At 35.2% G+C, this 16,042-nt stretch overlaps 1 protein-coding gene across 2 annotated transcripts in view; it reads right to left on the bottom strand.

Annotated features, from left to right (window-relative positions):
• Positions 1-447: 447 nt before the first annotated feature.
• Positions 448-16,042, bottom strand: part of LOC145270688 (uncharacterized) — a 28,384-nt gene continuing 12,789 nt past the window's right edge. For both annotated transcript variants that reach the window (XM_080126316.1, XM_080126317.1), the window contains 2 exons: positions 3,129-3,853; positions 448-1,488 (listed from right to left, as the gene is read on the bottom strand). In XM_080126316.1, coding sequence (XP_079982442.1) covers positions 503-1,488; positions 3,129-3,853 — 1,711 coding nt within the window. In that variant the 3' untranslated portion in view covers positions 448-502. The remainder of the gene's footprint in view (positions 1,489-3,128; positions 3,854-16,042) is intronic.

Raw genomic sequence — 16,042 nt, 5'->3', positions numbered from 1 at the left:
TGGATTTTAGAAACGCCACAGGAAGATAAATCCATGTAAAGCGCGGACATCCCCTCCCCATCTTTAATTCTAGCTTTTCTTCATAAAAATCGAACATTTTGCTCGGTATCATAACAAATTGTTTTTTCGCTGTAAAAAAAAAAAAACCTACTTGATGAAATTAAGTGAAATTTTTTATTCAGAGAATTTCGTTCCATAACGGATACGTACAATTTAATTATTTTTCGATATTTTCATTTTTTAATGTGTTGATTAAACTGTACAAGTACCTTTTACTTCAAACTAGATAAAAAATGTGAAACCTTAGAGTACAGAACTACCCTCACTTCTTTTTGCTACCAAATCATGGCGACTTTTATACCTGAAGAAGGTCGAAGGTTACATCGGCCGAAACGTTGTGCAGATAAGATGTGAGAATGATTGTTCGATTAATCGAAACAAAATAAATAATATTTCAACATTATTGATAACAAGACAAAGTTACAAGATATTGTCAAATTTGTCACGGTTCAACAACTTCCTGGAGTTCCGCTGGACTTTCGATAATTTGAATAATCATTTCGCCATCCAAAACAGACGGCGCGGTCGGGTCGTTCACCTTACACTGATGTATGTCAAAAAGTTTCCGATTGTCAATAACAAAACCGCATTCCTGGCACATAAAAAACTGTTTCTCAACAAGTTCTTCGTAGTCGGCGTCTGCTGTTTGGATTGATATTTCTCTAACGTCTTGAATCGAGCCAAGATCAGCATCAGTCGACACGATCTGAGAGGTTTTCGCTGTCTCGATCTCAACATTGTGGGCCCGCATGTGTGACTTGAGCGTGAACTTATACTTGGTCGAATAGTTGCAATATGTGCACTTGTAAGGCGTGTCATAATTGTGCAACAGCATATGTGACGCCAGAGCCTGCGGGTCACTGAAATTTGTGCCGCACGTGTGACAAAGACTCGCGCTATTCTTTTTCAAATGTTTCCTCAAATGAGTTCTCAAATTACTGCGATCGTTTGTCGCAAAGTCACAAACATTGCAAGTGAACGGTTTTAATCCGGAATGTTTCAAAATGTGCACCTTCAGGTTTTTTTTCCACGCTGTCCGAAAATCACACAATTCACACTTGTAGCATCGTTCCCCCGTGTGGATCCGATTATGGTGTTCTAAGTCTCGTGGTGAACCAGTGCGGAAGTCGCAGTTCATACAGCATAACGGCTTTGCAGGGTTCCCGCTGCACTTGTGGCTTTCGATTTCCACTGCATTCTTAAAACCAAGCTGGCAGCTAGGACATCTGTGCGGACGTTGCACCATTCGGCATGCGAAATCCTGATGAAACTTGAGCGTCAATTGCGTAGCGAATGTCTTGAAGCAGTCTTTGCACTGATTCGTTTTCACTTCCTTCCCAGACGTGTGTAACTGCTTTTCATGGCGTTGCAGGTGATGCGCGTGGAAGAACGCAGCGGAAAAGAAAGAACATTTATAATGGCGTTCGTCTACAAGAAATTGAAAACAAATTGATATTAAAATTGAAAACATAAATGGGTCAAAGTTCACCATTACGCCAACTGGAGACGTCTCAACATTTTGCAATAAATCAACAACTTTTAAAGGTTTTCGAGTATGCTGAACACAGATATCACCGGGAAAATTAGCGCAGACAAATAGTTTTCGAGATATAAATATCTGAATCGTGCAATGTAATTTCTAGTAGTTTGAATTGGCCGCCATCTTTGTTGTTTCAATGAAATGGGATAGTGAGCATGCGATATGTGTTGTTATGTTTAACGGTTATTCAACGCTATTTCTTTCGGGATAAACATCCCCCCACCTCCCAATGTTAAGAACGGCTTTTAGAATAACCCCCCTCCCCATGTTAATAACGGCTTTCGGAATAAACATCCCCCACACCTCCTGATGTTAATAACGACTTTTGGAATAAACGCCACCCCCCCTTCTCCATGTTAAGAATGGCTTTCGGAATAAACATCTCCCACTTCCCCATGTTAAGAATGGCTTTCGGAATAAACATACATCTCCCCATGTTAAGAATGGCTTTCGGAATAAACATACACCTCCACATGCTAAGAACGGCTCTCAGAATAAACATACACTTCTCCATGCTAAGAACGGCTTTCAGAATAAACATACACTTCCCCATGTTAAGAACGGCTTTCGGTATGACACCCCCCCCCACCCACTTCCCCATGTTAAGAACGGCTTTTGCAATAAACATCTCCCCACCTCCTCATGTTAAGAACGGCTTTCAGAATTGCGTTGAGTCAACTACACAGATCATCCGCTCACTGCAGCGTGCGCACGCATGCTCAATATACCATTTCATGGAAACAACAAAGATGGCGGCCAAATAAAACTACTAGAAATTATGTAACAAAATACAGAATATTTATATCTCAAACTATTTGACTGCGCTAATTTTCCCTATGGTATTTGTTTTCAGCATACCAAGTCGTCATTTTTTTAAGAAATTATTGAGGCGTCTTCAGTTGGCATAACGGTGAACAGTGACCAAAAAATGGGTACAATGCTATAGTATGCAAGATACTTACAATTAATTAATATTAAGATTTATTAACTTTATATTATATATATATTAAAGCGAAAGTATCTGTGTGTCAGTTTGTGTATATTTTCCTACGCAATAACTCTGTCAATTTTCAGTCTACAGACTCGAAATTTGATATACAACGCACTGAGATTTGGGAAAATCTTTATAATTCGTTTTTGGCCAGAAATTTGGCTGTTAAGAGGTAAAAGTTCAACGATTTGACCTTTGAGAACTCTACCAAACTCTTCCGGCAATTTTGGGTCTAAACACTTCAAATTTTAGATATAGGTTCTTTGGACATGGATCTAACTTAATAACTTGATTTGATCCCAAAGCAGTAAAATAAATAAATATATATAAATAAATATATATATATATATAAATACTTATATAAATAAATACATATGTAAATATATATTTATATATGTATACCGATTAATCGTCAAAACAATTATATATATATATATATATATATATATATATATATATATATATATATATATATATATGAGTAAAACAAAAAGCACTCTTAATGTCTATCGATAATAAGCCATCATTCTTTCTTACCGAAATCTGCATCCTGGACCCGAGTCAACCAAACATCATTTCTCCTTTTCCGTTTCGGTTTGGTTCCGCCTGGATTCGACGTCTCATCGAGTTTCTTTTTCTCACTCTTAGCATCTGTCTTTTTCCCATCACCTTTGTTAACTTCTTCAGCTACAGATTCAACAATCTTTTCTCCAATATCTGAAATCTTCTCAGCATCCGTAGCCGAAAGGCTTGGAGGATGTGAGCCGAGACCAGGATTCGGATCCGAACGACAATTCATTTCTATCCTGGCTTCTCGTCCATCGTGACTTTCATCGATTAATTGATTTTCAACACTGATGTTATTTTCTTTGATCGACTCCATATCGCTTGTATTGATGCAAACATCCGTCACTTGTACGCCCACGCAGTCCTGAGGGTCAGTTTCTCCTGCGCTCACCATCGCATGGTCATCTGCCTGATAGTCTTGCAAACTAATAAGGACTTTGGCCGTTTCGCCACTGTCTTGGTCAACGAGTCTCGTCTCGGTTTCAGTACCCACGTTACTTGTCGGTTCAATTTTTGGCAGCGTAACTGTGGCATATTGTTCAGCAGTCTCTATCGGGTAACCATCACATTCACTGGACACAAAGGAATGCATCGTCGTCGTTGTTGTCGTGCTTTCTATTTCTGGTATTTCAATGTCCGCTTTCTCGGCTACTTCGACACACTCTAAGTATTCAATATTGGATTGCTGTTTATTTCTGAAAAAGAGAAAATCAAATTAGCCAATGAATCAGTAGAACTTAGGACTTATATATATATATATATATATATATAATAAAAGTTACAATAAGTTTACTAAGGTAATCAAAATGGTAAACTTATAAATATTAAAGAGTTAATATTTACAAATAAAATAAACTCAGCCAGATATAAAAAGCTCAATAAAACCGAAAAGGAAATAGAGCTTATAATATGAACAAATGATTAATAAAATATGTTAAAAGACATCTTGAAAAAGAGTTAAAAACATTCTTTTGCCTCCTGTTCCCCTTACCTCACCCTTTTTTTAACCAAGTAAGATCTTTGACTTACTTGTAGTTTCGTTAAATACTTTTATATGCAAAATCCGATCCTGCATTTTGCTAATTCCTGCCCTCTGATGAGAAGGAGAGTATTTCTTCGAAACTCCGCAGATTAAGGACTATCCACTTATCTTGTGCTTCCTTTTTTAAAATTAAATATGTTTTTAACTCTTTTTCAAGATGTCTTTTAACATATTTTATTAATCATTTGTTCACATATATATATATATATATATATAACTACTTCATTTATTCACATAAATTTAATATATGAAAGTATAGATTTATGCGTAAACTTAAAGTATTTACTTCAAAAGTGCTCAATACGTAGGTAGAGCTAGTTAGTAATTACTATATATATATATATATATATATATATATATATACACGGGTCTGGCCATACCCACATGGGGAGACAAATAAATAGAAACATTAAAAAATCCCCAATACATATTTTTAAATACACCCCTCTATCTAAACAAACATAATATCTAAGAATCCAAAAAATAAATATCAAAATTGAATGAAAACACCCCTACCCTTATTTTAGAGGAGCTGGTTCCTCCCCCCCTCCTCCCTCCCTCCTCACACATACACATTAGCAATGACCTTGGATCACAGTCACCTTTCTAGGGATGCAAATAACTTCATAATACTATAAAACAGTACACACATTCTTCAAAATAATAAAAAAAACACACACACATCCTACCCTAAAGGGGAAAAAGATAAATAAAAACACAAGCAGAAAGAAAGAGTGAGAGAGAGAAACACAGGACAGGGGTGACCACAGCCCAATAAAATAGTAATAAAAATTGAACATTCCAATGAAAAGTAGATTCACTTACACGTTTCCATGTCTCGGAAACATTTCAAATGAATTACGAAAATGCTATTTTTACATCTCCAACACATATTGAATATATTCTAAGCATTTTAAATAATTTCTGAAGAGGACGCTTCACAGAACGTCTGAAACGCGTTAAAAACGATTTCAATTATTTAAAAGCATTATTACAATGATCTAAACATAATTTTCAATGAAAAACCAAGACACGGAATAATAAAATAATGTTAAAAAATACACATTGTTGGTGACCGCCCCCTTATATATATATATATATATATATATATATATATAGTATTATGAAGTTATTTGCGTCCCTAGAAAGGTAATTGTGATCCAAGGTTGTTACTAATGTGTATGTGTGAGGAGGGAGGGGGGCAGCTCCTCTGAAATAAGGGTAGGGGTGTTTTCATTCAATTTTGATATTTATTTTTTGGATTCTTAGATTTTAGTATTGTGATTTTTCATTTCAGTCTTAGACTGTTCAGGTATTCTTTATATTATGTTTGTTTAGATGGAGGGGTGTATTTAAAAATATGTATAGAGGATTTTTTAATGTTTCTATTTATTTGTCTCTCCATGTGGGTATGGCCAGACCCATATATATATATATATATATATATATATATATATATATATATATATATATATATATATATATATATATATATATATATATATATATATACTAGCAAAAGTACCCGTCGTTGACTGGGTTCAAAAACAGCCTACAGAAAATGGACTCTGATTTATGAAAGTATGATAGGTTATGAAAAGGAAGGGTTGTAAAGAGATAGCTTCGAATTTGGGGTATCAAAACCAAAGCAAAATATGATGAAAGTAAAAATAAAATAGATAAACCCCATAATTTATTATACCATACCTGTTCACACTGAAACACTTATCACAATATTCTGTGTATCTATATAAAAAAACCTTGTTAAACTTTGTGACATATTTCCATTCTATGGAGGTCAGGCGCGAACGAACACCCCATAATTTTATTATACCATCCCTATTTAAGTTAAAACATACTCATCAAAGTATTCTTATGTACATCTATATCAAAAACACTTGTAAACGTTTTTTTTTTATATTTTTTATTTCCATACTTTGTGGACCAGGCGCGAACACAGACTCCACAATTTTAATGAACCACCATTCTGCCAGATCAAACATACCCATTCCTGTGTCTCGATACATCTTCTATCATTATATGTAATCAGTTTTTTTAAAATAGTCAACCATATAGGAGCCTATTCGTGACCAGACACACACACACACACACATTCAGCTTTATATTATATTATATATATACTAGCGGGGGTACCCGGCGTTGCCCGAGTGATTGTTTCCGGGACGGGGGGGGGGAGTTTTAAAAAATGTTATGGTAGGTAAGTAGGAAGGATCAAACCCGGAGTCATGAGTAAAAGTAGGAAAATAAAGTGTGAAAAAAAAAAAAACATCTGCAACGTTAACAGTTCGGCCACCAAGAAAAGTCCATTCCAGTTGTTTAGGAAAAAAAAAAAAAAAAAAAAAAAAACGACTACGGTAGGTCGGCGCGAACGTGAAAATATAATGTGAATTGTCCAGCACGCTAACCACTACGCCACAGAGCACTGCAGCTTAGTTTAGTGATTTTAAATAACTTCACATGAAAGAACTACGAAGCCAAACCGGTGTTCTCTTCTCAACTGTTCCTTGTGAACAATCCCCAAACGGTGTTAAGTGGTGGCAGGGGGAGGAGGAATTTATTAGAGAGAAAATATTTTACCACTTCCATTGATCTTAACCGATTTTGGCCGTGACTTCTCAGCAGAAAAAGTATAGAAATCTAAGATTATTGAGGAATTTGAGAAATAATAAGCCTATAACACACCTCAGATATTGTTCTGCCGTTTGTGCATATTATATTTGCATGAAATATCTTGATTTTTAATCCTATTAATGTCAAAATCAGACGGGAAAAAATGAGTTCATTTTATTTATATAGAGATATATTACTTCACAATAAGTAATGCAATAAATCTACTGGTTTGGAAATCCAGTGATTATCGGTCTTACAAAATATTATTGGCTATAATATTTTTTATATATATATCTATATATATATAAAAGGCAAAATGTGTGTGACCATTTTGTGTATGTCTGGCAAAGGCTTTTCTCGCACACGGTCCCAGGTTCGTTACTATCTCTTACAACTGTGTATATAGGTCCTATATAATAATATCTAGGAATTAGGAAACTGCGTAGCGTATAGATTTATTTACGTCGATTTTTACAAAATTATTGCTATTTTGGCTTCTTGCGCGTTGATTGGGCTTTTTAGTATATATAAAGTGAAACTAAACTCAAACGATGTCTTCGGCATTGCGCCTGGAAAAACGTCCAGAAGCAATCAGCTTTGATCAGTTGCTATTCAATCTGGACAATTGGGAGCGGCTTTCCCCCTCCCCAACATCTGTTGGGGGAAGAAACAGTTAAATTTGGGTAAACAAACCCAAATGCTGCGTGACTTCTATTTGACCTTCTTAATTAGGTCAAATGGAAGCAGCAGAGTTAACTTTTATTGCACATGCCTGTTTTTATAGTTAAATAACCTGCTTAACGTTGTCTGTCGCCGTGGTTCAATGGTTAACTTAGCACATTTTTTTTTCACACATTAATTTCCAACTCAAGGGTACGGGTTCGATCCTCATACACTCACCTACCAAAACATTTTTTTTTATCATTTAACCCCCCCCCCCGGAGTTTTAATTTACCTCAAGACACCCGGGGCATCGCCAGGTACCCCCCCCCCCCGCTAGTATATATATAAAAGCGAAAATGTGTGTGTGTGTGCACTTTTTGTGTATGTCCGGCAAAGGCTTTGGGGGGGGGGTGCTCGGTCGGGTCACTCCTCCTTAAAACTTTTTATATACTGTCTAAATCATAATATCTACGAGTTACGAATGGGGGTCATGTCTATCTTTAATTTGCACGACTTTTACACGCTATTTATGGGAGCTGGTTTTCCCAAACATCTTGGAGGGAAACGCAGAAACTGGCTTGCAGCCAAAATTAATTTCATTTTTTTATCTTTTCTGTCCTGACTCATCAGAAGAAAAGATACTCATCAACTTTAAAAGAAAACGAAAGGAATACGGGCAAAATTACAAAATCCAAAAACTCAGAAGAGTAGTTACGATTGTGTGTTTTTTTTAGTTAGGCCATAGGCCAGTTAAGGACTGGCTTATTCTGTGAGAAGCAACCATTTATTAAGTCGCCTGATGAAGACTTCTGGTTTTAACTGACCATTTGTTAGAAACATTAGAATGTCCAGTGTCGCAACCATGTAAATTTGTTTATATATATATATATATATATTATATATATATATATATATATACATATATATAGTCTTTGAAATTTTTAACCTTTAAAACTATACAAAAAAATATTTTTTATCATTCGTTAGAAAACCATCTAGTCAGTAAGCCATTTAATCACCTGCAATCACTGCATCAACTCGCTCTCGAATTTACTATAGTACTAATAATTTATTTTTAAAGGGATCATCAGTTGTTTACCATGAAACACTGTTTCAGGGATTTAAAAACAAAACAGTATATTACATCATGGCTCCCCAGCAGTGTTGATCAAACACCACCACCCTTAACCTCAGGAAGAAGACATGTTACAAATATTTAATCTAATTTCCTATTCTTAATTGCAGTTACTAACCTTTTCATGCTATAAATTTCCACATTTAAAATGGATATATTTTTTAATTTATCAGTCTTGTATTTATAAGATTAGGATTAATCCATTTAACTACTTATCACCCCTACTATGATTAGTATTTTTACATTCTTATTTATTTAAAATTAGATATACAAAGGTTAAAAAAAAAATATATATATATATATATATATATATATATATAAACACACATGGAGATTTCAAAAAATTAAAGAAATTCTTTAAGAGGAGACTTATCAGGATAATGCAAAGAGTCAACAAGAATAAAAACAACAATATAAAAATATATACGAATGCATACCTAGTTATTTCGAAGCCTAATGCTTCTCATCAAAAGAAAATGGTAGGTAAAATGTTAGAGATGTGATGTCTAGCGATGACTACATTAGCAGCAAAATAATAGGCCATAATTTGAATACCCCTTCCAATATATACGGACCTAGCAGAAGTCTCCTATTTCGAGAAACCCCATTCACTAATAATAATTATTATAATAATAATTATAGAATTTAGCGATGGCATGGATCAACTACAAAAAAGCGTAAGACAGGATCCCCCACGCATGGATAACAGAATGCTTAAAAATGTATAAAATACCAAGCGGGATCACTGATGTAATAGAAAATGCAATGAAAACATGGAGACTGGAACTGACAGCTGATGGACAACACATAACAGAAATTAACATACAAAGAGGCATCTTCCAAGGAGACTCACTATCACTATTACTGTTCATCATAGCCATGATGCCCTTGAATAGTATTCTGAGAAAGTGCCAAGCCGGATACAAGTTCTCCAATACAGAGAAAAAAATGAACCACCTGATGTACATGGACGATCTTAAACTATTTGCAAGGACCGAAAAGGACCTAGAGACACTAATCAACACTACCAGAATCTTCAGTCAAGATATCCAAATGGAATTTGGAATGGAAAAGTGCGCACAACTAGTTATAAGAAAGGGAAAACTGGAAACGACAGAAGGCATGGAACTACCCAACTAAACAGAAATTAAGGCACTAGGGGAACAAGACGACTATAAATACTTGGGAATTCTGGAAGCGGACACCATCAGAACAATAGAAATGAAAGAGAAAATTGGAAAGGAATACCTCAGGAGAACAAGAAAACTCCTGGAAACGAAATTGTATAGCAGAAACCTAATAAAAAGGTATAAGTACATGGGGATTATCGCTAGTAAGATAGTCTGGACCGTCGGGTTAGGGTGGACAAAAGAAGAACTGGGACAACTCGACCAGAAAACCAGGAAACTCATGACCATGCATAATGCACTACACCCAAAGGACGATACTGACAGACTCTACGTGAAAAGGAAAGACGGCGAGAGAGGACTGATCTGTATAGAGGACTGTGTGAAGGACACGAAAAAAGAACTAGAAAAATACATAATGCAAAACACTGAAAGGATAATTATGGCAGCGAGAGACACCGAAAAAAACAACAACAAAGCAAAAAACAGAGAGACAAATGACAAAGCGAGAAAAGATGAGAATAACGAAAACACCTGGACATGGATGTGAAAAGGACATATAAACCGTGAAACTGAATCTCTAATAACTGCAGCACAAGATAACTTGATAAGAACCAACCATATCAAAGCAAGGATCGATAAAACACAAGAAAACAGCAAATGCAGACTATGTGGACAGAGAGACGAAATGCTAAACCATATAGTAAGTGAATGCAGCAAACTGGCCCAAAAGGAATACAAAAACAGGCATGACCAAGTGGGGAGGGCGGTGCACTGGGAATTGTGCAAACGACTGCATTTTGAGTGTACAGACAAATGGTACAAGCATAAACCCGCAACAGCACTCGAAAACAAGAACCACAAAATCCTAAGGGACATGGACATACAGACGGACAAACCCATCCAAGCAAGAAGACCAGATGTCGTAATAATTAACAAGAAAGAAAAATCCTGTCAAATTGTAGACTTTGCTGTCCCAGCTGACCACAGGGCGAGTATGAAAGAAAAGGAGAAACAAAGGAAATACACAGAGCTAGCCAGAGAGTTAAAAGGGATTTGGATGATGAAGAAAATCAAAATAGTACTGATAATAGTAGGAGCACTAGGAAAAACTTTGAAAAAAGAATGGCAAAAATTGGAATCAGAGGAATAACTGCAAAAATACAACGCCTAACGATAAAGAAAACGGCTGAAATATTAAGGAAAACCCTAGAATGTGTCATCACCGTTCCCCTCCTCTAATAGAAAAGTGATACCAAAGAGCCAAGAAGGGTTAAGTATGATGGAAAGACCGAGGAGAGAGCGCTGGCCAGACCTCCGCTGGACAAGCGCCAAGAGAACTGGGATCATGGGGAGGCTTAGTGCCACTCAAATTCCAGTATAAACCAATGGCCACTACCAGCAAGAAATCAATGGTATGAGACTATTGTGATGAGGCAGATTTATCTGCAAATGCTATCGAAGGAGGTGGAGAGAGCTGGACGTCTGGGGAGACTTGTTGTCACTCAGCTTCCAGAGAACACCACAGGTCTCCAAACCAATCAATTGTTGACTTGTGTGAAAGCTCCATGTGAGCCAATAATAATAACAATAATAACGATAATAATAATAATAATAATAATAATAATAATAACAATTATAAAGATAATAATAACAATAATATTAATAATAATAATAATAATTATAATAACAATAATAGTAATTATAATAAAAATAACAATAATAACGATAACAATAATAATAATAATGATAATGATAAAATAATGCAAAGCTCTACAAATAGAGGTGGAGCTCATATAGAAGATAACAAATAACAGAACAACAATATAAAAATATATTTAATCATTTAATCAATATGGATGTTACATCAATTAGAAATAAAGAAAACCATTATATCCGTATATATATATATATATAAAACTACATTATACCAGTATAGATATATAAAACTACATTATACCAGTATATATGTAAAACTACATTATACCAGTATATATGTAAAACTACATTATACCAGTATATATGTAAAACTACATTATACCAGTATACATTGCCAGGGCCGCTGCAAGAAAGGTGGGCTCTCTCTACCGTGCTAGAAAACTACTAACACCCGAAAGTATCCTGTACCTCTATAAGGCAACCATTCGCCCATGTATGGAGTATTGCTGTCACATTTGGGCTGGTGCATCTGCTACTAGTCTCTCGCTCCTTGACAAGGTTCAAAAGAGAGTCGCAAACCTGATAGGCCCTGAACTGGCATCTAAGCTTCAGCCTCTGTCCCATCGACGAAATGTTGCATCCCTCTGCCTGTTCTACAAGTATTTTAGTGGTGAATGCTCTGACGAACTGCAATCACTTGTGCCCCCATGACGTGAGCACCCTCGACAAACCCGACAGGCTGCTAAATCCCACCCCCACACTGTAGAGATCCCTAGATGTAAAAGATCTTTTTACTCCAATAGTTTCTTCCCCAGAACCGCTAGACTCTGGAATTCCATTCCAGGTCTCTGCTTCCCCAACAGTACTGACGTGCAGAAGTTCAAGTGTAACGTGAACCGACATCTTGCTGCCCTAATCCCTACATAGTACCCCAGTAGTTGCTGCTCCCGATAGTAGCCCCCTACACCAAAGTGGCAATTTGCCTTGTTTGGGGTGAAAATGTAAAAAATATATATATATATATATATATATAACTACATTATTTATTTAAAACAAAACGAAGTTTATACAGTGGTGCAATAATTTGGTAGTCACGTAAGGACGTGTGATTGTGGCTTGTACATGTTGACATCTGTGTAAGTGTGCGCAAATAGAGGTTATAGTTCATACTTTACACAAGCGATATATAGCTTAAATATAACAGTCTTGGATTGTTCATATTGTATTAGCTCTATATGTAAGCATCTTACAGATAACTATGTTTATATGAAAAATATGCAAGCCTACCTCATGTTTCTGTTGTCGCTCTCCGAGTGCATGCTTATAAAGCGCGTGGTTTATACGTGCGACCGGCTTGGTGTCAAGCGAAAAAGAGAAAGAAGAGAAGAGGACGGAAGCTTAATGTCAAAGGTCACCGGAAATACATGTGCCTCAAAGCCGTGCGATGCCTGCACGTGCTCTGCTCCATGCTTGTTCTGTGTCTGTGTGTTGGATTCAGACAAAGCAAGTTTGGCAGGTCTAAACGGCTTACTATGGATGTGACATCTAGCAATGACTACATTAGGAGCAAAATAATGAGGCAGGAGAGAAGGGGGATAATACATTGAAACGTAATTCAAATAACCGTTCCAATATATACGGACCTAGCAGAAGTCTCCTATTTCAAGAAAACCCATTCTCTAATAATAATAATAATAATAATAATAATGATAATCCATCCAATAAAAATTATCAATATATTTCAGATAAGAAACTTTAAATAACTTCACATGAAAGAACTACGAAGCCAAACCGGTGTTCTCTTCTCAACTGTTCCTTGTGAACGATCCCCAAACGGTGTTAAGTGGTGGCAGGGGGAGGAGGAATTTATAAGAGAGAAAGTATTTTACCACTTCCATTGATCTTAACCGATTTTGGCCGTGGCTTCTCAGCAGAAAAAGTATAGAAATCTAAGATTATCGAGGAATTTGAGAAATAATAAGCCTATAACACACCTCAGATATTGTTCTGCCGTTTGTGCATATTATATTTGCATGAAATATCTTGATTTTTAATCCTATTAAGGTCAAAATCAGACGGGAAAAAATGAGTTCATTTTATTTATATAGAGATAAGAAACTTGCCCTTCTTTATTTTATATATACGTGTTCTGTTTGATTTCCTATTTACCAACATTTCCAAACTATTATTCCTTAAGCACACATCATGTGCATTCCTGGACTATATAAAAAAAAGGTAAAACCATTGAACAACAACTAAACACCTAAAAGTACCTTCGTGAGGTATGAGAGGTAAAAAAAAAACAATCTTGACAAAGGTGCATTTCTTTGCCGAAATATATCAATAAACATTACTTTCAAATTGTTTATTTTTTTTGTGTTGAACCAAAAACGGGTCAAAAAAAACTTTTTTTTTTTACAAGAAAAGTCTGTAAAAAAATCTTTATAATGTACATACTTATCACTGCATGAAAAGGTTATATTCCAAAAATCATAATAATAATAATAATGATGATAATAATAATAATAATAATAATAATGATGATAATCCATCCAATAAAAATTATCAATATATTTCAGATAAGAAACTTTAAATAACTTCACATGAAAGAACTACGAAGCCAAACCGGTGTTCTCTTCTCAACTGTTCCTTGTGAACGATCCCCAAACGGTGTTAAGTGGTGGCAGGGGGAGGAGGAATTTATAAGAGAGAAAGTATTTTACCACTTCCATTGATCTTAACCGATTTTGGCCGTGGCTTCTCAGCAGAAAAAGTATAGAAATCTAAGATTATCGAGGAATTTGAGAAATAATAAGCCTATAACACACCTCAGATATTGTTCTGCCGTTTGTGCATATTATATTTGCATGAAATATCTTGATTTTTAATCCTATTAAGGTCAAAATCAGACGGGAAAAAATGAGTTCATTTTATTTATATAGAGATAAGAAACTTGCCCTTCTTTATTTTATATATACGTGCTCTGTTTGATTTCCTATTTACCAACATTTCCAAACTATTATTCCTTAAGCACACATCATGTGCATTCCTGGACTATATAAAAAAAAAAATCAAATCGTTGAGCAACAACTAAACGCCTAAAAGTACCTTCGTGAGACATGAGAGGTAAAAAAAAAACAATCTTGACAAAGGTGCATTTCTTCGCCGAAATATATCAATAAACATCACTTTCAAATTGTTTATTTTTTTTAGTGTTGAACCAAAAACGGGCCAAAAAAAACTTTTTTTTTTTTACAAGAAAAGTCTGTAAAAAAATCTTTATAATGTACATACTTATCACTGCATGAAAAGGTTATATTCCAAAAATCACGTAAATCGATCAAGTAGTTTTTTTTTATTTATTTAAGAAAATCAAATATTATGAGATATTTTATCAAAGAATGACTTCATGCCATCTTGTTTATGAATAATACACTGCTAGCGACACCTATTGGGAATGTTTGGAATATAAGATCAGCAAGGGTCAGACAATCGACTTTCCACGTTCTAGAAAAAAAAAAAAACTTGGAAAATTAAGACATTTATAGGTTTTTGGGGAAGTTGAAAACGAAAATAACGTTTAAAATTCCAGCAAACGAATAATTTCCAAGATATGAAGAAATGTTAGTTTAAAGAAAGTGGAGGGGATTACTTTTCGAAAATAATTTAACGTATAATGATCACCCACTTTATGGCCACCAGTTTTAGTGGTCAAATATTTACGCAGCTGAAATACGCATTTGCCGAATTTTTGTTGGAGGATCGTCAACGTGTGGGTGCTCAGTTTACGTAAAATTCTTCATATCTTGGAAACTACTCATTTGCTGGAATTTTAAACGTTATTTTCGTTTTCAACATCCTTAAAAACTTATAAATGTCTTAATTTTCCAAGTTTTTTTTTTTTTCTTCTAAAGCGTAAAAAGTTGATTGCCTGCCCCTTGCGGAACTTATATTCCAAACAATTCCAATAGGTGTCGCGAGCAGTGTATCATTTAAAAACACGATGGTGTGAAGTCATTCTTCGATAAAATGTCTCATAATATTTGATTTTCTTAAATAAAAAAAACCTACTTGATCGATTTATGTGATTTTTGGAATATAACCTTTTCATGCAATGACAAGTACGTAGATTAAAAAGATTTTTTACAGATTTTTCTAGTAAAAAAGTTTTTTTTGACCGATTTATAGACAAACACCACATTTTTTTATATATGTGCTTTATTTGATTTAATAATTTTTTTTTTTTTTACACAGTGGTCATCACTTATCAAGGCCCGGAAGCCACTCAGGGATAAGGGTTATTGCAAGTACAGTATGTTAGTGTGGAGATTTAATGAAGTGTTTACTTAAGGAGGCGGTTCATTAGGAATGTTTACATTGGACTTGAAGACATCCAGGTTGTAGTCAGGTGGGAAGCAGGCAGACAGAACAGAGTTCCACAGGCGTGCAGTTCTAAGAAAGAAGATTTGTTCATGGAATCTACGTTTTGATTCAGGCACAGATAAAGAGTGGGGAAAATTTTTCACAGTGGATTCAGCTAGACGGGTGTTTTTCGTGAAAGATTGGCGAGGGGGGACCAGAGATTGGAGTTCAGACGAGCACCTGCCATGGAAATAACGATAAAACA

This window comes from Euprymna scolopes, chromosome 46 (assembly GCF_053919585.1).
Source record: "Euprymna scolopes isolate OS-2025 chromosome 46, ASM5391958v1, whole genome shotgun sequence".
Classification (NCBI taxonomy): Eukaryota; Metazoa; Mollusca; class Cephalopoda; order Sepiida; family Sepiolidae; genus Euprymna; species Euprymna scolopes.
Note: the sequence above shows the minus strand (reverse complement) of the source record. Positions and strands in the feature narration are given on the sequence as shown.